The 25,683-nt window shown below is 42.2% G+C and overlaps 2 protein-coding genes across 7 annotated transcripts in view; both read right to left on the bottom strand.

The window, feature by feature from the left end:
* Nucleotides 1-17,249, bottom strand: part of klhdc8b (kelch domain containing 8B) — a 147,058-nt gene extending 129,809 nt beyond the window's left edge. For 2 of the 4 annotated variants that reach the window (XR_011243257.1, XM_020088991.2), the window contains exon 1: nt 16,576-16,764. The gene's annotated coding sequence lies outside the window, so the exon portion shown is untranslated. The other 2 variants (XM_069527160.1, XM_069527159.1) reach the window with 2 other exon arrangements.
* Nucleotides 17,250-19,659: 2,410 nt separating this feature from the next.
* Nucleotides 19,660-25,633, bottom strand: LOC109630499 (uncharacterized). Of its 3 annotated transcripts, XM_069526067.1 has the most exons (7): nt 25,513-25,633; nt 25,178-25,444; nt 24,252-24,428; nt 23,635-23,849; nt 23,364-23,524; nt 23,148-23,280; nt 19,660-21,660 (listed from the first exon to the last, which is right to left on the bottom strand). In XM_069526067.1, the coding sequence occupies exons 2-7, from the start codon at nt 25,428-25,430 to the stop codon at nt 21,484-21,486; spliced, it is 1,116 nt and encodes a 371-aa protein (XP_069382168.1). In that variant the 5' UTR covers nt 25,431-25,444; nt 25,513-25,633; the 3' UTR covers nt 19,660-21,483. The 3 variants fall into 3 exon arrangements, with proteins under 3 accessions (XP_069382168.1, XP_019944287.2, XP_069382167.1); XM_020088728.2 differs by having other exon boundaries at nt 23,635-23,853; nt 24,256-24,428; nt 25,178-25,565; XM_069526066.1 differs by having other exon boundaries at nt 25,178-25,563.
* Nucleotides 25,634-25,683: the final 50 nt, after the last annotated feature.

Below are 25,683 nucleotides of genomic sequence, written 5' to 3'. Positions count from 1 at the left end.
GAGGAAGAGAGAGCATGAAAGAAAAACGCGAAGTAGTTTCAATTTGCATAAAAGATAAAGACACTAGTGAAGATAAAGGGATAGAGGAGGGAGGGTAAACAGGAATAAAACAGAGAGAGAAAAACAGGGATAGTTCTGGTGAGGCATAAACAGCAGAGGGAGAGAATGGTCACAGTCAATGAGGCACGCAAGAGCAAAGAAAAATGTGTTGGCATGGGAATCATATCAACGCACACAGTCGGCCGGGGAGACTAAATGAAAGTGTTTCTCTCCGGCACACATTTCCCATCAGCCCCACTAAGAGGAACAGCAAGCACAGCCGGCGTAGATGCCCCGGAGGTTAACTGTCCAATCAGTCGCTCCACTACCTGTCTCCACGGAGACAGCCCCGGTGACATCATCGGGGATGAAGGCTGGCTGGTAGAGTAAAGCAAAATGATAAGCAATCACATCGCCAGTGTCGTGACCCCATGGGTACATACAAGACTGCTGGTATTATGTTGCTAGTTCCTCTTCAATCAGCGCCATTTAATCGTCTCCATGTAATCCTCTTTGTGTGGCCTTCACTTTCTCCCTGCCGCAACAACTGACAGATAATAGCTGCTACAAACAGGAGAAAAATAAAAGTCTCTTTCAAAAACAAGAAACGCTCATGAACAGTGACTTCATATCTATTATAACAATGTTTAAGTGAAGGATGGATCGACGGGATAGTTGCATCATTTTTACATCTGTGTGAGAACTGGTGTTCCATCACAACATGAGAAACACCACACAAGCTGGCTGAACGAAAGTATTTTTAATTCAAGTCTAGGGTCGTTCCAAATGAATCAAACACATTTAATCAAATCCACAGTCAAACGTTACATGATCAACTTATCGATATATGGACATGACCACGATCATTCTTGCTGACCGCGATATTGCCCGTGTGTTTACTACGTCCAGAGTTTGATGAGGTCACTCGTGTTTTCCACAGTCACACCCACAATCAGTCAATAATCCAATCACAATCCCAGACCTCAGACCTGTGTATTCTGAACCACTATACAGAAGTGACTCGTAACCAGCACAGCAATGAGTGAAGGGGTCAGAGAGGATCTGTTTTACTTATGAAAAATGCATGGAGAGAGACACACATACACACATGCAGACACGTACAAAAGCAATAGAGAGACCTGCACATAAAAACAACGAGTGGAGAGGATGTGAAAAAAAGCGTCGTAAAGTCAGCATGTTGTCTCCGTTCGGGAGCAGATGCCTCATCTCTAAAGTCGGAGTCAGGAGGAAATCGTCTGGTGGATTGTTTATTCCCTGTGCAGTTTTCCTGGAGCTACTGGCCTTGACTGAGTTAAAGACTGACGCTGTATGTGCGACAGACTGGTACCGTGAGTGCCCACATGGAAACACTGTTGTATTGAACTGCGGCACGGACGCTTCTCTTTCTGTTTACTTTCCTGAATTGTCGTTTGAGAAGAGCATCACTTTGGGCTTGTGCGTGCTTCTTCGCCTTGACAAACCAGTCCCAGAGTCTTTTTTTCTGGCTTATCTTTACCAAGAGTGTCTGTAATCCCCCTCCAGGAGCCATCTGCGGATCTCTAAGCTCCTTCATTAATGATGGCTCATAGAGATCCCTGTAGATCACCATTTCTCACTTTCCTGCCTCCAGCGTATCCATGTTTGTAATGGCCTAGCCGCACGCCAAGTTATAAAATTTGAAAGGGCGCGACCAACCGAAACGACACCACGCGGCAGCGGAAATGACATTGATGGGCGGGGTGGGAGCAGCGAGTATAAACTACAGTTTAAGCTGTCAATTAATCACCATCTCTGAAAACACTCCATCAGTAATGTCTTGTCCTAACATTCAGGAACCTTTTCCTCACTACAGAAAGTTCTGTTTTAATCAATACCCAGAGGTACCAGTCTGAGGAGACCCTGCACCTGGGCCCATCACTGTTCACTTGTTTTAATGTTGTTCAAGTGGTCCTTGCCTACAACAGAGCTAATACTGTGAGGAATTGCCCTTCTTAGTAATAAATCATTGAGACACAATGACCTTGAAAGAAGTTTCTTACAGAGTGAAAATTTTGCAATAAGCAAATACCGTGATTCAATTTGGAAAAAATGAACCATCAGTAACTCACTTTTTTAACCACTCAGGTTCACATATACAGTCTGACAATTTCAAGTGATATCCCACTCAAACTGACAATCCTTTCATCGGCATCAAACAACAACTGTGCATTGCTTTCAGATGGAGATTTAGTCTCAAACAGACTTGTTGGTTTTAATACTCTCCATGTTAAAGCACAGAGAATATAACAACCAACACATATAACAGTGTAGTACATTGCTTTGCGTTTGAATAAAGCTTATTGGACATAAGTCATAGTTTAAATTAAAAACACAACCACTAAGAATTATTGCAGGGAGACTTTTTACTGGTTACTTTCTGATGGATGTTGCAAGAGTTAGACTGCATTGGATTGATAATGTTGTTAATGTATGTCTTTCCAGACTTAGGTGAAATATTGTAAGCATTTTAATGAAGTTATATGAAAATCTAACCTTAAAGCTTTTTGTTGTTCTTAAACACTAAAGAGTCCAGAGTCTGGCACAAAGTGACTAAAAAGAAAAGGGTGAGGTTGATTTATATAACTAATTATCTAAATACAGATTTTCAGAACAGGCACTACAACTAAATCTAAAAGCAGCAGACAAGATTCACACTACTGCCTACCTACAGTATGCTCAGAGGATTCACAGTAAACAGTCCATGCGTGTATTCCAGTGTTTTGTGTTATTCTCTCACTGATATCAACCTGTTTACTGTTCACTCTCATGCAGCCATGTCAGAGCTCTGTAAAGTTCATAAATAAATAAACCCAACATTTTCTTCTGTTGTTCGCAGCCAGAGCTTAACTGGAAGTATACCAGTATGCATCTGCCCAGGCAGTGTTTACAGCCCTGTAGTTTCAAACCGCACCTGTAGAAACCAGTAGTAACCTCAGTGATGATCAACCAGGATCACAGTCTTAAGATTTGTAAGGTTTCACTGAGTGATGTACAGCCTAGCTGAAAACTGAGCTTAATTACAAAATGAATATTTTGAAACAAATTCCAATTCTAATCATCCATTTCTAATCATTTGGGATGTTTACTTTGCACCATTTGACACTGCTGTCTTTTCAATGGAGAGAAGTGGCGAGACGCACTGCAACTACAATGACACCAAACCATTTTTAAGGAATGCATTTTAGATTTGACATCATAGATAGAAAAACGCTAGTAAATGTGAATCTGTTTACTGACCTTAAAAAAAGTGCTGTTCAGGATCACTTGCTTGTATCTCACATGAGGCAGCGAAGGTACCGGACGAGGCTGCAGTGAGTTCAACTTGATTTTTTTGCACTGAGCTATAGCTGCGTCTTATATTCTAGACTGATGAAGCACCACTGAAACAATGTGTATATGCTAACCCAGCCTGTCATGTACTGAGTCCATCTGTATATCTCATAATGCCAGCTTGAGTTTTAATCTACAGCAAGGCTGGGGGTCAGAGTTCAAACACACGCACATACACTGAGCTGGAGATAATACCAATGCTTGACTGGTGTTATTGAAGCAGGGGGATTCAGGAGAAGTCAGATGCTTTTTTCAAACCACTGCAGTTGAAGGGTGCAGTGTCTCCACCCTGCAGCTCGTCTACGTCATTTACAATTCTTGCAGTGAATATATGCAATGCAGCATTTCTACGTAGAGTAAAATAAAAATTTCATTTGACCTTTTCTTTGATTTTCGTATCTTTCATAACACCAGTCAACCCCCACTTCTCAGCTGTCTTTGTGTACAGCTAGAATTATCTCACAGTGATGAACAGCCTTTTATTTATTTTTTTATTCTGCCGCCCTCAGCCCGCAGTTATATTGAGTGACGCGACGTCCTGCAGAGAGAGTGAAGGCCGCAGCTCATATTGCATCTGAAGTTTTCTGAGAACGCAGCAGTGCAGCAGTCCGTTCCATGGGGGTGTTAGACTTGACTCAAGAGACACAAGAACATCCCCCGGAGTTCAGTTAGCAAGAGAAAAACAACAGAGACGAAAAGCTTGAGTAAGCAGCCAAGGGAAATGATGAACTAGGTCAAATTGCTAAAAATGATTATGGATAAAAATTAAATAAAGGTTTGGGAAGGTGGGTAAGGATATGGGAGAAGATGAGTTGAGATGTGAGCAGTGGGAAAACAGATATGTCTCCTATAGAGAGCAAGCCTGCTGTAAACATAAACAGAGATAGATCTTCAGATTTACCAGTTGCTGGGAAAAAAACTTCAACCACAAAGAAAAATGTGCACGAGAAAGGTGGAAGGAAAGTCAGAATAATGAAGAACTGAGAAATTGTGAAAACTTATTTAAAACTTTATTAGATATGATGCTGTAAGAAAAGACAAGGCAGGTGGTCGTATATGTGGTTTGCACCTTTGCTCACTGGAACATCGCAGGAAATGAATGGTCACACATTTCTATCATATCACAGGCTCCAGTCGGTGTTGTGTACAACTGAGGGTGGAGAAAACCAATTAAATAGTGGGACTGAAAAACTGCTCAAAAAAGTTATCACAGACAATGGTAGAGTATTACTTATTTAAAGTTGAAAGCTATGTCTAACCTATACACCAGACTAGGACTGGAATAGAGCTCAACAGTGTGGTTCCTGAAGAAAAAAAACCTCCATATTTTAACCATCCAAGGTAGACTCACTGCAAGCTTTGAGATTGAAGCCAAAAGTCTGTACGATACCAACACCATTTCCAGAATCATATAATATATAACATTTTTGAAGTCAAGGTGAGGCACTACACTACCCAAAATCCTCAGGAGTAATATCAATGTCTCTGATTGGTGGATCTTGCTGTTACCATGGAAATGGAAAATCATGTCAGCTACGATCAGATGTTTCAGCGTTACGTTTAACACGGAGCGACCGTGACTTTCTAACACGCTGAGGTTTCGAGTTCAAAGAGGTGAAAAGGGATCATTCACAAGGTTGATGGATGCGTAGTTTCTTTACTCTTAAAATAATTATGAACACAGTCCTGTACCATTGCCTTTTTTTTCTTTTTTTGTGATGACAGCTCAGCACTAAACTAGCGGTATGTTAGCTTCACAGCTACACAACTTCAAACCAGCTTTTTGTCATTTCTGCCTCATTACCCTGTGTGAGTGAGTTTAAAACGGATGAGTAAGAAGTGACCCTAAATTGACTCTGAAGGTTATCCATGAACACCAGAAAGACAGAAAACACTTATTTATCATCAAAACATAAAATAATTACAGAAAATGTTTTTGGCCAAGTGTGAATGCACAATCCCTCGAGATTAATGGACCAAACTGATCCAGAGCCAGAGTTTATTTTTCACTGCTATGCCAACTGACAGACTAAAGCACAGCAATTAAATACAGCTAAATAAATGTGCTGATGACTTTTGACATTATGGCTAGGGAAGCACAATATTGGATTTTAGCCGATATCTGATATGCCAATATCTTGTAACTAATTTTGGCCTATTGCCAATACAGCAATTAAAGCCGACTGAAAGAACATCAATAGATAGTGTACTCTTTTCACACGCATTAATGAATTCACTGAATTAATCCAAAAGTATGGGGTTATATAATCCTTCAAACTATACACTTTAAGAAAGAGCTACAAAGAAATCGAGAGTTATTCAATTTGCTGCTCTTGTGAAAATAGAACTCACATCAAAATGGTGATTTCAATGTAAGAGCCTATATCATTTTCGTCGTCCCAGATGAACCAACTGTGAACCATCTGATTTCTGCACACACAAACAGCATCTGCCATTTTGTGCAGAGAATTATTGGTTTGTATACCACTCCCATCTAACAAGCACAGCACTGCTCTAATCTGGTTTTGGAGTGCACCACTTCATCTAGTAATTGCCTCCCTCTGCTATCAGATTTAAATTTCCCAGTTTGCCTTTTGCCTCTCACTTTTCTCACATTCATGCACCTTACAGGTACAAAGCCTATGATGAATCTTAAAAAGATAATTATGCTTTAATACAACATGGCTATTGTTATACTGGGGATGATAATGACATGCCAAGCTAATTGTGAAGATCAGGGAACAGGGTGACAATTCTACAACACAGTCAGATGAGAGAAACTCACAGTGTAATTATCAAACTGGTTACTAACAAGCTAAATCTTGATTTGGAGGTAAAATTTCAAATTAGTGTCCAAATAATCACCCAAACAGCCTACAATGGACCCAACCCCTGCCAATAGATGATATAGTCGTTTGCACATGAACACATCAGATTAAGAAACCCGGATAAGCTCTTATTCCGGTTTTGAGTATTCTAAATATGCCGGCTGGACCTCCTTCAAAGATATCAGCCACTGCCACGAGAGATAGAATCCAATTCTGCAGGAAACACATTTTATCAAAACATACTTTTACCAAATGCCTTTCACTTGATTCTTTTATGGCTATTACTTATGTTTCTGTTATTGTCTTTTTCCATTACTTTTACTGCAAATGATGTTGTACTATTTTATCTGTTGTCTTTTAGATTTTGTATAATATCATTATCTGTCTTTGATTTTACATAACATCGTATGAATTTGCTTCTTGTCTTCGATGTTTTGTATTCTTGTTTTTATTTACCCTCATTGTGAACCACTTTGTAAGGCTGTTTTGAAAGGTTCTGTATAAATGCAATAATTATTATTTAAGTTGTTATTTATTATGTACAATATGCATTTCCATATTACTCTGTGTTCCATTTAAACATCATAACCTGCCCATGATTAAAACTGGTATAAGCCTCATAACTGAGATACTGACATCCATATAAATAAACTAATTGCTCTGTAGTGCTATTAGTGATACAAACCTCCCCATGATGACCCCTACTACAAAAATAACACCCACATTTGATTGAAAAACAAAATAACAAACTTCGGGGGTTGAGTATAGGTGTGTGGTTGGTGTGTAAATCTGTGTGTGCTTTCATGGCCAAACAACAGTGGCATGGTGGTGCAGAAACAACAGGAGAGGACGCAGCAGACATGGAGCTCAGCACTCCACTTCCTTCCCCAGTCCCCTGCTTCATGTGTCAGTCTCCGCCTGTGTCCACTCACTGTACAGTTGTTTTCTCTTCTTCACACTGCTGCTCTGTCCATATCTCTCTGTCTATCTGACACAATGCATTGTGCTTTCCTTTTTTTCCCCCTTCCTCCCTTGCAGCGTGAGTCACAACAGGGCATCTAGGGACTTGCTGTGCCATTCAGCTAAATCTCCCCCACCCAGCCCAGCAGTTTCCCAGCAGACACTGATTTCTTCCTTAAATAGATGTGAGGCCGAATTAAGAGACGCAGCAACAGAGGGAGGGCGGGAAGGAGAGCAGACGTTGGAGGAGAGATAATAGACAAGAAAAAAGCCAGTGAGGGAGAGTGAGAAGAGTAAAAGATGAAGAGCTTGAGAAAAAAACACAGGAAAGAGTGGGCTAAGGGATAGCAGAAAAAAAATCATCCATGTGAAAAAGATATATCTGGCTGCCACAGTGATGTTGCCTATTGTGCACTGTGGCCGCAAAAGCACAATATAATAAAGAAACTAATGCGAAGTGAGAAAAGGATGACAGCGTTCACAGAGGCGATGAAGAACAAGGAAAACAAGGACATGTGCTAAAAAAACAAAACAGAAAAAAGCGGTGATACTGCTCTTGTCCCTGAAGGCTTGTTATTTAAATATAGAGCTAGGGATGTCAATGTCAACCATCAATAACCTCTACTATGCTTAATGTAATCAAGCAAGGTGAAGAAGAGGAGAGAGGCGTGAGAGCTCAGGGAGTGTGAGGAGGATTACATGACTTCTGTAATACAAATTGTTAGAGCAACCCTGTAAACAACAGCTGATTATCTTTGACCTTGTTCCCTCTCTTCACAAAGAAGATATTCAGATTAAATTATTAACACATTATCAGGTTATTCATATTTTAAAAATGGTTTATATAAGACCTCAGCCCAGTTCAACAACCATCCATCTGTGATTCCAGAAATCTGAAGTCTGTATAGCTGCTATTATACATGCACTGAATTCTGGACAGTCTCCTGACATTCTACAGAGGGGCTGTACGACAGAACGCAAATGCCTGAGTCACTTGCCTCAGACATTCTCCAGTTTCACCTGCCAGCCTCGTAGTAAAAACCCTGGATAATGTCCACATGAACCCATGTGAGAACACAGCAGGAGATTAACTGTGAGCGAGTGGGAGCATTGATGAGGTTTCTACCATGAAGCAGATGCAAAATTGACAAACAAGACACAGAAGAAGATGTCAAGAGAGCTTTTGGTGATATGGGCCAATGCTGGTGTTGATGTGCTGTTAACAAAAACACGATCTCTGCAGCAGAATTAATAAATTATAAGGACTCACAGAAGTGCAGTTTTGAATTTGCTGTGGATATTAAAAAACTTTGAATAAGCAGGTGGCCAGTGCTCTGTAGCAATGGTGGCTGTGACTCATCAATGTACCATTGTGGATCACGACAACTACAGCGCAATCACGACAACAGGCACGTTGATGAAAATGGGCCCTTTCACAAAAACTGCAACAACAACTGATTCTCCAGTTCGGGCTTCAAACTGCGTTGATCTTCACTGAATAAGCAGGTGCTCTTTGTGCAGCATATGTGACGCAGCTGCAAGGTTCTGAGGACCGAGTCCTGCAGCCGGTCTTTAATCGCCTTGGTTCAATTAGTGCACGTCACTTTTACAGTTTCAGAAGGAAAACTGCAACCAGTACTACCTCAGGTCAAGCAAACAGCCCCTTCCAAACAGACAGGTTTAGAGCGGACACTGCACTACACTTCTGAAAGAGAGCTGCTGCATTTCAACAGCTCAACTCATTTTAGAGGGTCCTCTATCTGGAGAGCATTAGGCTGGGACTAACACACCATCAAACAGTTTAACACTCAGGATGAGCCAGCTGATGATATGATCATGGTGGGTGATGATGTTGATTCTCTCTAAACTGTGAGTAATAAAGGTGGGATTATAAACAGTGCTTGAGAAAATATAAAAATATGAGTCCGTGCAACAGGCTGCTCGAGCACCATCCAGCTCCAGCTGTTGGACCATGTCCCTCTTTCCCTGCCTCTCCTTTCACCTTGACCATCCATATTAGACCTACGGGGTCCTGGAGGTCCTCAGAGGCTGCCGGTCAGTTCCAACATGGCTGCCAACGAGCAGAAAAGAACAGATCCTCTGGGGTATGATGAATAAGAGTGAGACAAAAAAGAGAGAGGTGCAGTAACGCCTGGGAATCATTACAAAATAGCTGTCTCTGAATTTGGGACTGTTTGTAGTAATTTATAATTTGTAGACCAATTACGCCACAATGGCCCAACTAGACTGTCCCAATTCAAAGGCTCCTCCAAATGTGTCCTTCCACCCGTGAGCAACGGAGGCTCCACCAGGTGGATTCTTCCTGGCCCAGCATATCCCATGATTCATTGCTTCAGTGACAAACTGTTTTTCAAAGAGTTAATGGTGGTAAAAAGCAAGGCGCAAACATCATAAGAGCTTATTTTTAAATGTAAGTACGATACACGTTAAAAAAACATATTTTCAAGCGAAGAACAATTTTGTCCATAGCTTTGTTGCTAGGCGACGGCTGTAAGGGCCGGACAAGCTGGTGACGCAATGTAAAGACCATTTCATCTCAGGTAAAATGGCCAAGGATGGTATAAAGCCATTTTCCTCCATTTTAAACACTTAATAATGAGCATTAATCATGTGTAGCCGTAGTTGGTGTGTCACGTGTGTAGAAGCCATAGGACATTCTCATGATGAATCTGAGCTTTCTCCTTGATGGTACAGCTCTGTCTTTGAGCCACATTTTTACACGCCTCTCCGGCAAGAGCTGGCATGGAAGCCAGTGTTTCTGGTGGCGGCAATCACACAAAAAGATAAAACAGTAATCAGTTTCCATGAGCTGATGCATCTCTGCGCCTCTGGCGAGCTTGAAACGTGTGGCGGCAGTCACACAAAGCAATCACACAGCAGCTTGTTCCCTTCCAGTCTGAGCATGTGCTTCTGGTAAATACAAAAGGGGAAGCAACCACATAAAATAATCAAACAACCGAGCCAGATTCTCTCACAACCACACCTAAACTTTAAACCATTACAGTAATTATTCAATGAAACATTTCCCTTACCTTTAAATTGCGCCTAACAATGATTTCCCTAAACGCAGGTTGTTCACATATTTCAACCTGACAGTTATTTCCTTTGAAAGATATTTCTGTTGTCATATTAACCTATGACCTGTCTGGACCCAAAGTTTAGTGTTCAAACAATCAATCAAATTGTATATGTACTGTATAGCCCATATTCACAAATCAAAATTAGGCTCATAGGGCTTAACAAGGTGGGACATTGTCTGTCCCTCAACAAGAGTAAGGACGACCGCAAAAAAATTAATTATTAGCTAGGAACACATTTCTGAAAACTCGGAGAGAGTGTGAGTGATCCCTCTCCCGGGACTGACAGAATAGATGCTGCGTGTAGCGGAACACATCAACAAATCAACAGTATTTACAACACTGATTAGAAGAAAAGGGTTTAGCATAATGGCAAGGAGTGTCAATGTTTTAAGTATTTACACATGAGAAAGAGGTGAAGGGTGCAGAAACGACAATTGAATTGGAGGACTTTCTGCCAGTAAGTCTTGTAATCACAGTCCATGATCAGCCCCCATCATGATCAGGATCCATCATCACGATCCACAATCCACCACTATCCATGATCAGCTGCCACCATGATCACGATCCACCGCCATGATCATAATGTTATAATCACCATGTTGCTCATTTAGCAATTTTTCTTCAAAGTAAAAGCTCAATTTTTGTTTTGTTGCTATACTGCTTTATATCAAGCTGATTACACAACTTTTATTTTGAAAAGTTGTGAACTTGGGTCTGAAGATTGTGTCGATTAGTTACCAGACCAAATATAATTTTACAAAACCATATCTAACGAGATGCAAGAATATTTAATTTTTTAAAGATGTGGCATTATCAAAATACAGCATGTCTCAGCCCAATAACCTGATCCCACTGCACTGAGATGAGAATGAGCTGGGGTAGTAAATATAGCTACAAGCTCACGTTTCATGCTTGTTATTGTAAACGCTGCTTCTGTCCCTAGAGGACCCACTGTACTTTTGTACCCAATATATCAACGAGACATAAAACAAGCACAGGCCAACATGTTTCCCTAAACTCCACTGTCCTCCACACGATTTAATCAGGATCCCAGCAGCCCTGCAACAGCGCCAGGCCTAATGATCATGAGGAGAATCGTAGTACCAATTAATTGTGATTAAATAATAAGACTGCTGCCATCTCACACCTGCTGAGCCTCCATGTGTCCTTAAGAGAATCCTGACATCACGTACTAATAATAATTGGAGCGGGTTTAATTAACGTGGCAGCGGCCCGCTGACATGTGGACCAGCCTGCTGGAGAAACAGGCTCACACACTGGGTGAAATCTACATCTTCAGAGATGGAGGCAGGAGACGTGGAAGTGAGCTGATCGCCTTCTCTACGTTCCTCACTGATTCCTTTTCATATGAGGATAAAGGATACTTTTTATTCACTTTCTTGCAAAAGTTACATGAGAAGATTGATATCACAAACATGTCTGGAAGATGAGTAAGAAGCTACAGCCATCAGCAGGTCAGCTAAACTGAGCTTAGTGTGGCTGAGCTAAGCTTTGTTTAGCTTTGCATAAACTCAGCAGACAGGAGGAAACAGCTTGCCGGCCTGGAGTGGGCAGTATGTATGAGAAAATATGAGAAAATAGGATAATGGATATGTTAATGACTGTAATTGTGAAGTAAGGAGCCCCTCGAGTCCCAACAGGTTTTTTAAAATTAAAACTCAGCAAATCAAGCTTTATTTTCACCTTGAAATGTCATAGACATTCTTCATCAGCAGGAATAATTTGCTGTACATACATTAAAGCCAGGGTTGGTAATCCTGTAAGAGCTAGCAAGTGCCGGCTAACCTTTTAAATTCAAATGATACACAGACACCCCCGGTCCTCAAAGCCGTGTCCCTAAAACAATTGAACACGCACTGCCTAACAACTAGAAGATGACTTTTCCGTGACTCGCTTGCTGACTTCTGGCTATCGACTCTGCTTCAGTGGTGAATGTCTCTCTGGCTTAAGACTCCAGTCATGTGCAGTAAGACCGTGGACGTGTTTATTAGAGTCCTGCGAGGGCCACAGACACAGCTTTTTCTTCAAACTACTTTAGTTATCGATGGCTATATAAATACAATACTTATGTTATTGAACTAGTTTTCCTGATCACCTCATTCAGGCCTGAAAGTCCCAGAGCCGCAGGATGGATCTCCAAAGTGTCCACTCTAAACACACCACTTAATCCTCTGATGGGAATATTGGCTCAACTCCACACGCATATCTGTCCAGGTTAATGTCTGTAGCTGGTGTGTGTGTGTGTGTGTGTATCTGTCCCAAACAAACCACCTTGATCGCAGCTGAGGACATTTTATTCTGTGCACTTGCTCTGTCCTGCAGAGTCCAGGGGTGTCATTAATCAGAGCACACACAGCAAAATGTGTGTACAGGAACACGATCTCCGGATCGTTCAGGTGAGGGTTGATGCAGCAGACAGAGGCAGGATGTAATCTTAGTTGGTGTCTTCTAAGTGTATTGCACCACTTTTTCATCCATTCCATCTGTCACGTGTTAGAAACATCATCAACACACCCACTGGCGACGGAGCAGGACCTCCTCCTGTGTTCTTACATCGGCTCATTCTCTGGAGTTTTTACTCGGGGATTTGCAAGAGACACTCCTGATAAAGTCTGGAGGCTCTCACTCGGACTTGTGCTCTCACTTACAGCCCCTCCAGAGACTATCTGGAGATTCTCTTCAGTTTAGTGCATGTCTGAAAGCAGCTTATGAAACATGGTCAATTAACAGTAACACATCTCAGCTCTCACCTGTTCTACATTCATCTGCTCATTCACACACAAACGCGCCACAGAACTCTGTCTATCGTCAGCACATTTCTTTAAAACGGCCTCATCATAGCAGCAGAGAAAACTCAAACTGAAAACATCACAGAGCGACTACAAAGTTAAGACGGAAACGTCCCCAGCATGCATTTGGTCAAAGTCTTACAGTGATAGTGTGTAGACACTTCTTGTTTGTCTCTCACATTGTGTTCTGCAACATTTTTCCCCCATTTCCACAATTCATTTGTTGTCACACACACGGACTCATTAGGCAAAGTTACATCGTGTGTGATGCAGTTAGAACAATTGCTTCAGTTCCTTCAGCCGTGGATAAATTGTGGTTTTGCAGAAATGTTGCAGAGCCTGTTGCCAGCCACCAAACTGCAGTGTAACATCAGGCAGCCTCTGTTTTAAAGGTGAACTACTGAGAACCAAAGAGCACCACAGTCTCTGATGATGCTCAGCTAAAACCAAACAGTGTGGACAAATGACTTGTCTAAAAATGTAGATACAGAACAGGGGAGAGTTTATGTGACGGTCAAATAAAGGATTGCATAAACACATACAGGGCTCGGCACAACTTCAATTTAAGTTTAATGCAATTCATATAACTCTTACACAAGAATTAGGGGGTATATAGGCAGGCACTTTAAACATGTATCGTCAAATTGATTGACTCCTTTCCAACTGCCAGTAGAAACATTGTGCATCATGTTTGATGCTGTGAACGTGTTCTCTCACCTCGCTGTTTCACCAAATTAGCTCAATCATTCAGGTGTCACGTTTCCATCCCCGCCGATCAGAGTCAATAAAAAGCAGTTTCTACTGCAGAGTCATTTGTCAATTGTATCCATTCCCACTGCCGACAAACACCAGATGTTAGCAGGTGTTAGTGTGTTTTTTGACCAGAGGAATAGGGGCTATAGATTACCAGTTTTGAAAAGATGCCAAGAGCAGGCTAAGCTTTGAAAATGTGATACACAATACATCCCACCCCCTCCCATCAGCCCTCCTTAAGATAAGCCCCGAAAACAGATTGTACCTAAATTCAAATGAACGGTTCCAAATCATCATTAAGGCAAATGGATAACAGTTGAATGACATTAATAAATTCTCCGGTTGGTTATTGTGGTCTGAATTTCTCGATGTACACACGCTCCATGACCAGAAGAAACAGATCAATGCACACAGTTGATATATGAGGCCTGCAGGTCACCATCAGCTGTTCCCAGCTGCAGTTTTCATCCAACACAATCTACAGCAACACGAGCCACACACAACAGGTGATTTCAGCACCAGAGCCACTGCGCTTTCACTAAATTACTGTAAAACGACCAGAAAATGATGCAATGAATGATGCATAGGAAGAGAGGGGGCTAAGACACCTGAAGACACACTCGTCTCCGTGAGAAGACATGAGAAGTATCAGAGCAGACCTGACATGTCATGATCTGCCCCGGGGAAGAGATTCAACAAATATACATTTGTAGTTTTTGTCATGTGGTTTGTGTCCTCCTGTTAGGGCCGACCCATGATTTGAACTTTAGAATACATTTCAAAGTAAATCTCTCTGTCTATTTCATCAACTTATCAACTATTATTATTATTTTTATTACTATTATTAATATTAGGGTTTCATCGCCTATAAATTTCAATTGCTGATTTCATTATAAGCAGTCTGACAGAGCTATGATATTCTCTCCCCTGTTTTCCACCCACCTCTCTACATTTTTCTCTGCTCACCCCAACCAGTCGAGGCAGATGGCCTCTGAGGCTGGTTCTGGAGATTTCCTCCAGTCAAAAGAAAGTTGTTTCTCTCCACAGTCGCCAAATGTTTGCTCGCTGTGGGAACCGTTGGGTTTTCCTGTGATGTTGTCGGCATATAAAGTGACTTGGGATAATGTATGTTATGATTTGACGCTATACAAATAAAATTCACAGTTGAAATTGAATCAAATTTAGTTTGAAAAAGAAAACAACAAGAAGAGACGTATATTTCCTCGTCTCAACAGAATTGAGCCTGATTCAAACTATTAATGAATAAGGTCATTAATTTGTAATGCTAATGTAATACTTAGTAAATAAATAATATAAGCTTCATTTTTCCATTTATATCTAACAAGCCACTGTGTCTAACTCAACATCAGTAGTCAATTCCATACTTGACTCCCGGTGAGTCCCGATTGAAGGTGGCATTTTGCTGGCACAACAAGAGCTGCCGCAGCTCCACTGCTGCTCCGCTGGATCCAGACAGACAGGTCCAGACGCTGCACATCAGGCTGTAATCCTCATTATGCTAATGAACTCACACCAAGTTAGGGACTAACATCGCAGGTCGGATGGGAGAAGGCAGCAGCAGCAGGGAGGAGAGGAGAGGGGGTGATGGGAGGTGTTGAACAAGTGGGAACAGAGAAACTCTTTGAACAGAAAGAGCGAGAGCTTTCAACTGTATCGTGCTGCTGCTCTTAAAAGGAAGTGGGCTCTGTGTGTGTGTGTGTGTGTGTGTGTGTGTGTATACACACTTGTACAGATATCTTTGTGAGGAACATTTTTAGCCTTGACCTTACAGAGTGAGGATATTTGGGTGAGTGCTCACTATCTGCTCTACTTTCTATGGACTGAGGGTTTAGACTCACTTTTAGGGTTAGGCTTAGAATTGGGGTTAGAATTAGAATTAGATTTAAATTAGGTTTAGCATTAGGGTTAGGGTAAGAATTAGGTTCAGGTTTAAATTAGGGTTAGATTTAGGTTAGACATTTAGTAGTTATGGTTAAGGTTCAGGTTAGAGCTAGGGAATGCATTGTGCTTACATGGGCGAGTGTGTGCGACTATCACTTCCAGGAGGAACACACTCTACACCTGAAGACACACACAGCGGAAGAAACTTGTAGTTGCTCTGAAAGCTGAATGAAGACAGACCCTTCTCGTGACTGACAGACACATCCAGATGTTGGGCAGTGCAGCAGATGGCACTAGCCTTTTCTAGAAAAGACACATCTCACTGACAAGCTGGATGGATTGACTCAGCAACCCCCCCACCCAAATCATTGAATCTGCACTAGAAGAAAACAGATCACTATTATGTTCACCATCCGGAGACAAAGGCTGCTCATGACAACTTCATGACACTTCACACTGACCTGTGCTGGGGTTATCCTGGACATGGCGTCCAATCTGATATCTGACGATAACTGCTCCATCCTCCTCCACCATTTTATCGCTGCAGCCACATCATTAAACGAGGACTTATTTAACTTAATGACACACAGTGAGTTCAGAGATCTGATGACGGAGGGTCCTTAATAACCCAACAACAACAACCTGAGCATCCCGTCCACCAGAGCACGTGTGCGTGGAGGTGAAGCCACATCTCACCATCCAGCGGTGCCAGGGTAAGCGCAGCTGTAATAACTCCACAGGCAGCTGTGTGTCCAGATGACCACATGGAGTAAGGGCAGAGAGGGGGAAAGTTTAGGAGTCATCCGTCCTTACCTTTCTGTCCGGAGGGTGGACGCTCTCTTAAGCTGCGTCGGAGCAGCTGTCGCGCGTAAAATGTTTGGAGCAGCTTGTTACCCGCGGATGGAGAAAGCAGAATTATCGCTCCTTCTGTTTAACTGTTCACTGACACAGTCCACAGAAACATGCACTCACTGTCACCATCGTCCCGCACCATCTGAATAAACTCACCCCCCCTGCTGCCTCCTCTTCCCGTCCTCTCTCCTCCCTCCGTTTGCTCACTCAGTGCGCATCGAGCGTCACCAGCGCCGCTGCGTCCACGGTGCCAGGCGGCCAGCTGCCCCCCCCCCCACCAGCCTCCAGTGATAACACCCGACTTAATTCACCGACACACCCGGACTGCTGCCTCTCTCTGTGTCTGTGCTGCTGTGAGACGCAGTTCGAGTGTTTCTGAGGCTTCCTCCGCTCAGCAGCAGGATCAGGTAACTCCAGACTCACCTGGAGGGGAAGAAGCTGCCACTGAAAGCTGCACTGCTGCCCTCACGTGGACTGACAGAGCCACGACAACACACAAAACACATGGAAAAGTAAAGGTTTAGAGCAAGGGTTCTCAAAGTGGGGCCCGGGGAACCCAAAGGGTCCTCAAGGGGGTTCCAGGGGAACTCATTCATGAGTACGGTGGAATATTGGGGCCAATTTGAAGATTCAGATTTTTCGAGAATAAAGTTATAATATCACCAGAATAAACTCAACATTTTACGAGTTGTAGTTTTAGGCTCCATGTTATTTCAAAAGCAGCTTGGGAAAACTTGGGAAACTATACTTCAGGTTTAACAAATACTGAAATACTGAATCTTTTGGCACATCAGCACCTCATTCTTAAGTATGTGTACTTTGAAAAGATTGTGAAAGAAAATCGGTCTATTCAGATGAAGGAACCACATGGACATGGGGGAAATTGTCTCTTATGCGGAGGAGAAAATGGCAGGTTTTTTCTCTCCCTCAAATGTTACTCTTTTATTGACTTAATATAATGACTTTTACCCATGTATATTGTCAGGACTTTATTCTCATAATATTATGATTTAAAAATGAATTACACTGTTTTAATTTGATGTAACTGGATCACATGAGCAGATGTGGAAAAAGACTGATGGACTGTGGCATTGTGGGTGATGGATGTGGAGAATGTAATCAGCAATTCTACACGTGGTCCGACAGGTGCACAGGTTTTTTGTTTTTGATTTGTTTCGTGTTGTTTCTTCTGTTAAAGGACTTTGTATGGACAATGTGATATTTTTATTTGATTTCAATTATTTCATGTTGTTCTTATGTGGTTGTTTCTGGACTTTGAATAATAGTGTGAAGCACGTTGTAACACTAGTTTTACATTTTTCTTGTCATTTTCACAGTGTCAGTACAAATAAAGACAGAAAGACAAAATTAACCTTCAAAACATATGTATGAAGCGCAGAAGTGCAGGTATCTGCAGCGCTGCTGATAAATGCATTTGTTTTGATGTGGCAGGAGCAGAGGTATTCACACACATTCATTTACTTCATTACTCTTCAGCCTTTGCCCTAAACACATCTTCTGTCACTCATACCCAGTGGACCTGACCTGGTCTCTCTCCCACACAAACGACTACATATCAATCAATGTGCTGATCTATAGCTGAGCTGTTGAGTCTCTATTTTCTCCATTTATCGGAAGTTGGCAGTTCTGAAAACCCTCACCCAAAAACCTCCAGCAGTGCTTGAATAAGATCAATCCTGCCCACTCTGCTCAACTCCAGCTACCCTCAGGCACATCCTCACTGGTTGTAAAATCGTCTCTCCAAAGGTAGGTATACGTTTAGACACAACCAGGTACACAAATGCCCTGCAGAAACGATAGAAACAAAGAGAACTGCTACCAATGCCTTGCCATCCAAAACATCCAGCGCAATTCAAAGACCAACATTTGTCACTGAGGGGGAACAGGGACAGAGAGGGCCTCCTCCACAGGGTTTTATTGCAACATCCACCATCAGGATGCTCAAAGATCTGGGGATCCACAGACAAGCCCTGCGCCAGACCATAAGAGAAACATCACGTCTGATCAACCTGCGGTGGGCCTGCCTTAGAAGAGGGGGTCTTGTGATTAAAAGGCCAAAAATCCTGATGGCAGTGAGGTACACAACTGAAGATATGTCCCTCACACAAAGCAGTGGCAGCTGGTTAATATGGGATGCTGGGGCGCCGCCCCCTTCAACATCCTGAGACAAAAAAGCCTGTATAAAAATGTTAAACATTATTTAATTAGATAATAAATTAAACATAGGTTGTATTTGGTTAATTTGTGTCTAAATACATAATACGTATGGGGCCAAATAGAAGGGAATGTGATACTTTTGGCAACCACAGGACCTGAGGCTGCTCTTTATTTGGTTGTTGCAGATTTTCCAGACTCCCACTTTTATTTACAGACAAAAGACATAGATTTTTATGTTTTAAAAAAAACCAAGAGGATAAAGTACACAACTGAGGATATGTCCCTAACATCTAGACTAAAAGGTTCAGTGTGTAGAATTTAGTGATACCTAGTGTTGAAATTGCAGCTGAACACCCCTCACCTCACCCTCTCCTTCCAAACATGAAAAAGAACCTGTGGTAGCTTCAGTTGTCATAAAAACTCAAAAGGTTTTAGTTTGTCCAGTCTGGACTAATGTAAAAAACATGGCGGCCTCTGTAGAGAGGGTCCCCTCAATGTAAATATAAAGTATTTAAATATAAAGGGTCTTTTCTGGGGTAAAGAAAACTACAATTCATACAGTTTAGATGAAATGAACTAGTGAAAACATCAGGAGGATTATTCTACATTAAATTTCTGCCAATAGTTCTATTTCACCTAAATCTTACACACTGGACCTTTAACACTACCATCTTAATACGTGTGGTAGACCTTTAAACATAGAAGACATATTCTCCATCTTCTCCTATGTTTTAAAATGATTTTCTTACTCTGACCTTCTTCAGACTTTTAAGACAAAACAATTGAACTAGATTTCCTACATCTCTGATGCACCATGTCAGTTTAAGTTGTTCTTCAGTTGTCATGCAAAACACCAAACAGTTTCAATTAACACAAAACTTCAAAGGTTTATTTAACAGCACATGTTAATATTCAACATAAAAGTAAAAATAAATAAAAATCGATGTGATGTACAGTCTAAGGTAGAGAAGCATCACACTTGATGATCATGAGGTTTGATTGTGAATCACAGTGTTTTCAGAACCAAAATAAACTCTACAATACAAAGTGCAGATCTCTACACCACAAGCTCATATTATCTTATTATTAGTTCCACTGCTTTTACCAAGCAGACAGAGGATTCAATCATTTAGCCTTGTGTGACTGCAGGTTTACTGAACTGCTGTCAATGCTTCATTCTTTGCATGTCGCTATTTCAGAGGTACGTTAAGTCATCGACACAACCCAAGTTCACAACTGTTCAAAATAAAAGCTCTGCGATTCAGCTCAATGTAAAGCATTGCAGCAGGAACATTGTGCTTTTACTTTGAAGATAAATTGCCAAACAGGAGGTGACTCTAAGAAAGTTGACGGACATCCGCACCTGTGTTCGGTGTCAGTGTCTCAGTCTGATGTGGTGAAATAATCAAATTATATATATATTTTGACCAATTTGCTGAGTACTGCTGTAGTTTATCTGAGGACGTAAAGGAAGACATGCTCAACCCGGTCCACAGAGGGAAGGCCCACTGTCCACTGCCTGCTACAGAGTGCTGTACACACACACACACACACACACACAAGAAACATATATACATACTGAGAAAAGCCTTGTATCACCACTCCACTATTTTTAATGGTGCTTTGATTACATTTCTTTATATTATCAATAGTTTGCATTCATGTCTCTGACCTGAGGAACACAAAGCAATTAAAACCTCCCTGAAAGCTTGGAAATAAATACATCCAAATATAAATATATATATTCTCGCAAAAATTACCATCACCTTCACACACAATCCAATATTGCTAATATTGTAAATGAATAAAAACTGCAGTAAATAAGTCGGTTCAAACACTAATTATGAGTCAGACCTTCAACAACACATTACTTCCTCTGATCAAGCTGCTCAGAAGAAATGCATCAGAGATACTGAGTCCTCTGAACCACATGTACAGATGGTGTGTACTCTTATTAATGTCACATGGTGTGGTTTGTGATTCTTAGTCACACCCGATGGTATCGAGGTCAGAGTGTCATTATGAGGTGTCGCCCTGAGCCTGCACAGTCACACCCAGTGATCACGTTTTCTTCAGTCATCTGGAAACATACTAGTATCACTTCTCAGTTCTGAGCGGATGTAAACAATGAAGGCGCTGACAGATAAAATCTAAACAGAGTCACACTCTGAGTATAATAAATACTCTACAAACAACTACTGCAACTCTTCTGAGTATAACTGACTCCAGGGACGCTGGCCAGCTCAGAGCCTTTGTTGCATATTAAACTGCTCTGGCCACTTCAGTGCTACATGAAGTCCACACCTCTATTTGCTGAGGTTCAGCCCAGCACAGTGGACATGGTCAAACTGAAGTGCTCCTTTTATGAGCTGACATCTTTCTGCCGTCCCGGAGTAAATGAAGTATGTGTGCTATTAAAATCACACTTATCTGGCTGACACGTCTTAGCTCAATGTGCATTCTTTTCAAGCTCTGATCTTAACATAACGTTAATCCCTCCTTGGTAAAACTCTGATTCATGTAACCTTCTAGATATAATCTTCCTACTTTTGTGTTTCGGTCTCTAAACTGTGCGTTTAAATAGTCCTGCCTACAGTAAACTGTGTCTCCATCCTCAGTCTGTGCTGGGATGGTGTAGTACCTTGGTTATTTTACCCGAAACTGGAGTTTGTCACAGAGACAAAGTGTACCCTAGCCTGCCCCCTGCTGGAGATTCCTCTCATAGTTTTCCAGGCAGATGTTGACACGCTCAGTGAAATAGTTGAGGTCAGAAATGGCCCGGAGGAGGTCGTTCTGGACCAAGGTGATGTCGTACAGCTCAGAGGTGCAGGCTACACGAGTGTCATTGCCACCTGGGTCTAGGAAGATCTGAGAAACACACACACACACACACATGAAGAGGGAAGAGGAAGAAAGTTGTGTTTCTTAACTTTCAGGGGTTCTGAACCAGCTGCATTGTTTTGTCTGGGTCAACGTGAGTAGCTGCATTAACATCATCACTATGCAATAAAAGAGGAAGACAAAAACAAAAATAGAATGCAAACAGCGTGTTTAGAGTCCAGACTCCAGGATATCAACAACTCACTGACAGAGAAACATACACACAATAGTTAGGATGCAAACAACACCACATCATACATAACACTGAACACTGTTCATCATCCTGGGACACTTACAGGATGATGAACATAAGATGAAAGATGATTCTCATCAGAAAAACTGTAGAAATCCGAAGCTTTGTATAAAGAACCTGAAGGTAACATGAAGTGTGACTTTTCACCAGGGTAACTGCAAAGTGTTGGCAAATAAATATTTCTACTAAAAATGTCCTCCTGTTGAGAAATGGCTCTTTTCACTGATGGATGACATCAAAGTAGGAAACTGGCAGATGCAGAAATAATAAAAAGAATGAAGGTTGAATTCTGTTCAGCTGCTTCAGTTTCAGGATGGTGGTGCTGTTGTTCAGGCTGGTTCACTGTGACACCGTCATGATGCACTCGAACTCATGCAACAGCTGTTTGTATGAACGGAATTGTTTTTCTAGCATTTTGAGCATCTCTTGTCTGTCTCTCTCTCGTCTGTCGGCAGAGACGATCTACTGGACTGATTCCAGTACAATTCATTTGCACACCCACATTTATAAAACAGAGAACCCAGGTTGAAAAATACCAGAATTCACCTTTTACAGATGTGCTGTCTCAAGCATCTGCTAAAATAAAAACTGTACAATGTGGATGGAGCCCTGCTGGCGACACATAACAAAGGGCTTTTGCTATTATCAGTCAATCAAATTGTGTTTGTATATCCCATATTCACAAATCACTGTTTGTCTCAAAGAGCTTAAGAAGGTGCAACCTCCTCTGTCCTGAAGCCTCAACCAGAGTGAGGAAAAACTACTTTAACCAGGTGAGAGATGTCGAAACCTCAGGCAGAGTAACATGTGCGGGATCCCTCTCCCAGGATGGTCAGAGGTGCAATCAATTCCACATGTAGCAGAGCACATCAACAAAATAATCTTATGAGTATTTAAACTAGCTCCCACACAGTGGAGCTCACTGCCCATTGAACTGAAACCAAGTCTCTAGCTTTTGAGAATCCCATCTTAAAACTTTTCTATTTATTTACTCATATGATTGCATCATCCAGTTTTTCTCTGCTCATGTTCCTTTGACTTATTCTCATTGTATCAATCTGTCTGGTGTTATTTCTTTTTTGTAATATTGTTCAGAAAAGTGATAGATAAAAAACGTTAACAGTAAGCATTACCAAAAAGCTGTCAGTGTAGCTCCAGTCCTTGCAGTCTGCAAGAACAGTTGATGTATTTATGGTGATGAATAAAAAGTAAGTGACAGTACCCTGGGCTGAACGATGGTGTCCTCGTCATCCTGTCGCATGTTGTCGTCTATGAAAATGTGCTGAACGCTCTGGTCAAATGGGTCGACCCACAGAGGCTTCCCCCCACGGATGGAGAAGGTATTACTGGCCCACCTGGATGAGAAACAAGATGTATCAGGAAAAGGGCGACGGAGGGGGTCCCACATGAATGATGGTCTGAGGAGTGTTACACATACCAGTCAAAGTGGTCTTGAAAGCCTCCCAGGCCCTGGACTGAGCTGAAATACTGATACAGGCCCCTCTCTCCGTCTCGAGACGACACGCGGTCCTCAGCTCGACTCAGGACGATTCCCTTCTTGCTACAGCGGATCTTTCCTGGAGTCATATTCACATTTATCTGAGTGGAGGAGAATCAAAACATGACACAAATCTGTGAATAACTCATCTTCACAGTGGAATATTTTTTTTTATGAATTGGGTAAATTGACCCTCATGATTTTACTCCACCTTCAGATCAGGCAGATCAGGGAACAGTGGATGAGCCCCTTCATTCAGTGCTCTGTGCACAGCTCTCAGCACACGAGGTAGGTCTGTTCCAAACGTACGAAACAGAATGGCAAATTCCCATCCCTCCTGCACCAGGTCTTTGAGCAGCTGGAAGAAGGAAGGTAGGATCCAGTGGTACAGTCGTCCGTCCTCTCCTTTTACAGACAGCTCGCTGTCTTCCTGCAGACAGCAAAGTTAGGGAGCAGTCGGTAAAACACACACAAACAAACTTTCATTTGACTCCAAGTTACAATGTTCTGCAGTGTCATATTATCATGTTGTTTTTTTATAAAGTGAACAAAAGTTAGTTCTCCATCTTGGGACGGCGCTAAGTGGAACAGGTTGGAGGCCAGACAGGACCAGACTGGCCTCTTTGTCTTTGGTTGAAGCTCAAGCTGTCCCACTCAGCGTGCTCCCAAGAAGCCTGGAGAACTTCCTTTGTGTTTTTTCTGTTGCAATCGTTTTTGCTATTATATTGGTTCTGTAAAAAAATTCTGAGTAGAAATCTAAAACGTAGTGGTCATCACTGGGTCAGTATATGAGTAGATTATCGTCATCTCGCTCTCCTGCATGAATACTTGCTTCGACACCCTCGGGCCAGCGCAGCTGATCCAGGTGTTCATCGAGAACTCCACGGAAACGTCGTCCCGCACCAGAGGTGAAACCAGGAATCCGTCCAAACTGAACGGAGTAACGAACTGCATCTTTGCATGGTGGCAGCAGGGAGGGCGAGTCACTGAGCCATTCCCATTTTCCTGCACAGAGGTGAAGAAAACAAAGAGTCTGTTAACGGCTTGAAATGCAGACAAACAAGTAATAATAACAGAAGAAATCTATTCTCTGTCAAAATCTATTTTCTTGTCTTATGATCTCGTTCTTGTAATGGGGTTCATGGCGTCCTGTTCTCTGTCTGCTTACTGAAGAGTGAGAAACTGCAGGGTTATCAATGCTGAGGACATGTGGTTCTCATCTTCTTCCCACCAGATAACATCAAGAGCATAACAACCTCTCACAGAGAGAGAGACTCTGTCAATCTCTGGCAGACTCTCAGTGAGAGAGAGGGATATATAACATAACATTTATATTGAATGGACAGGGAGAAAAGATACTAAATACATAATTATGTTTGTCCCCAACATCAGTGTCTCTAGATGAGTCAACCAAACACTATTTGAGAAAACGTTCATTTAACAGTCAATTTCAGGTTTTATTCATAAACATCATCAAACATGGCTTTAGACATAAACCCTGGTTATGTTAACAATGACCTGCAATTCGGCATCACTGTCATCCCAATGATGCGTCCGGTTCAAATAACGAGTTAACTTTTAGTGTTGGATGACAAAGTGTCGTCCCTTGTGTTTGGGAGAAGCGCACAGGGAGAATGTCTTTAAAAGCTCAGGTGATGAACTGAGGTCCGGTGTGATCGCTCAGCACCTCAGGAACAATGGCTTCAGTCCATCACCTGACCGATCAGGCTGAGTGACAGTGAGCCAGTGTTTACCGTGTCTGGTCATCTTTCCCCAGGTGGAGGTGGTGAGGAAGCCGTCCAGAGCAGCCACGGTGCCCTGACCCGTCACAGTGTCGGACACCACCACGGTGTTGTTCACGTCCATGTGGAGGACGAGCTTTTTCCTCTGGCGGTGGTTTGAGGACCGGAGCCCCCAAGGGGACGCAGACTCACCGGGGACAGCTCTGCCGTTGGTCCCGTCGTGTCGCTCGGCTTGTCGGCCGCTGGTCTCGGTGAAGTCCGCCATGACGAGGCTGTTCCCTGTCAGAAGAGAGCTGGACTGAAACTCCTGATCTAACCTGCTCCACTGACATGCACTTGTTATTTACCGGTTCATCTCCATTCCCCATGCCGTCTTCTTCCTCGTCATGTACCTGGCTCAGCACTGCCATACAAATCAAACAGCGCCACCCTCAGGTCTGTATGTGAAACTCCATCTTATTGGCTACTCGTGTTGTATTAATGGACAAATTATGTATATTAAGTATAAATTAAAAGGA

This window comes from Paralichthys olivaceus, chromosome 6, assembly GCF_024713975.1.
Source record: "Paralichthys olivaceus isolate ysfri-2021 chromosome 6, ASM2471397v2, whole genome shotgun sequence".
Classification (NCBI taxonomy): domain Eukaryota; kingdom Metazoa; phylum Chordata; class Actinopteri; order Pleuronectiformes; family Paralichthyidae; genus Paralichthys; species Paralichthys olivaceus.
The sequence above is the reverse complement of the archived record's forward strand: the minus strand, read 5'-3'. Positions and strand labels throughout refer to the sequence as shown.

Excerpts from the sequence above, each read along its gene's own strand:
- LOC109630499 (XM_069526067.1), bottom strand. The coding sequence starts at position 25,430 with ATGGCGGACTTCACCGAGACCAGCGGCCGACAAGCCGAGCGACACGAC. Across the intron at positions 23,850-24,251 it reads GCCCGAGGGTGTCGAAGCAA|ACAGCGAGCTGTCTGTAAAA; the intron begins GTATTCATGCAG and ends GTCTGCAGGAAG. Across the intron at positions 21,661-23,147 it reads ACACCATCGTTCAGCCCAGG|ATCTTCCTAGACCCAGGTGG; the intron begins GTACTGTCACTT and ends TGTGTTTCTCAG.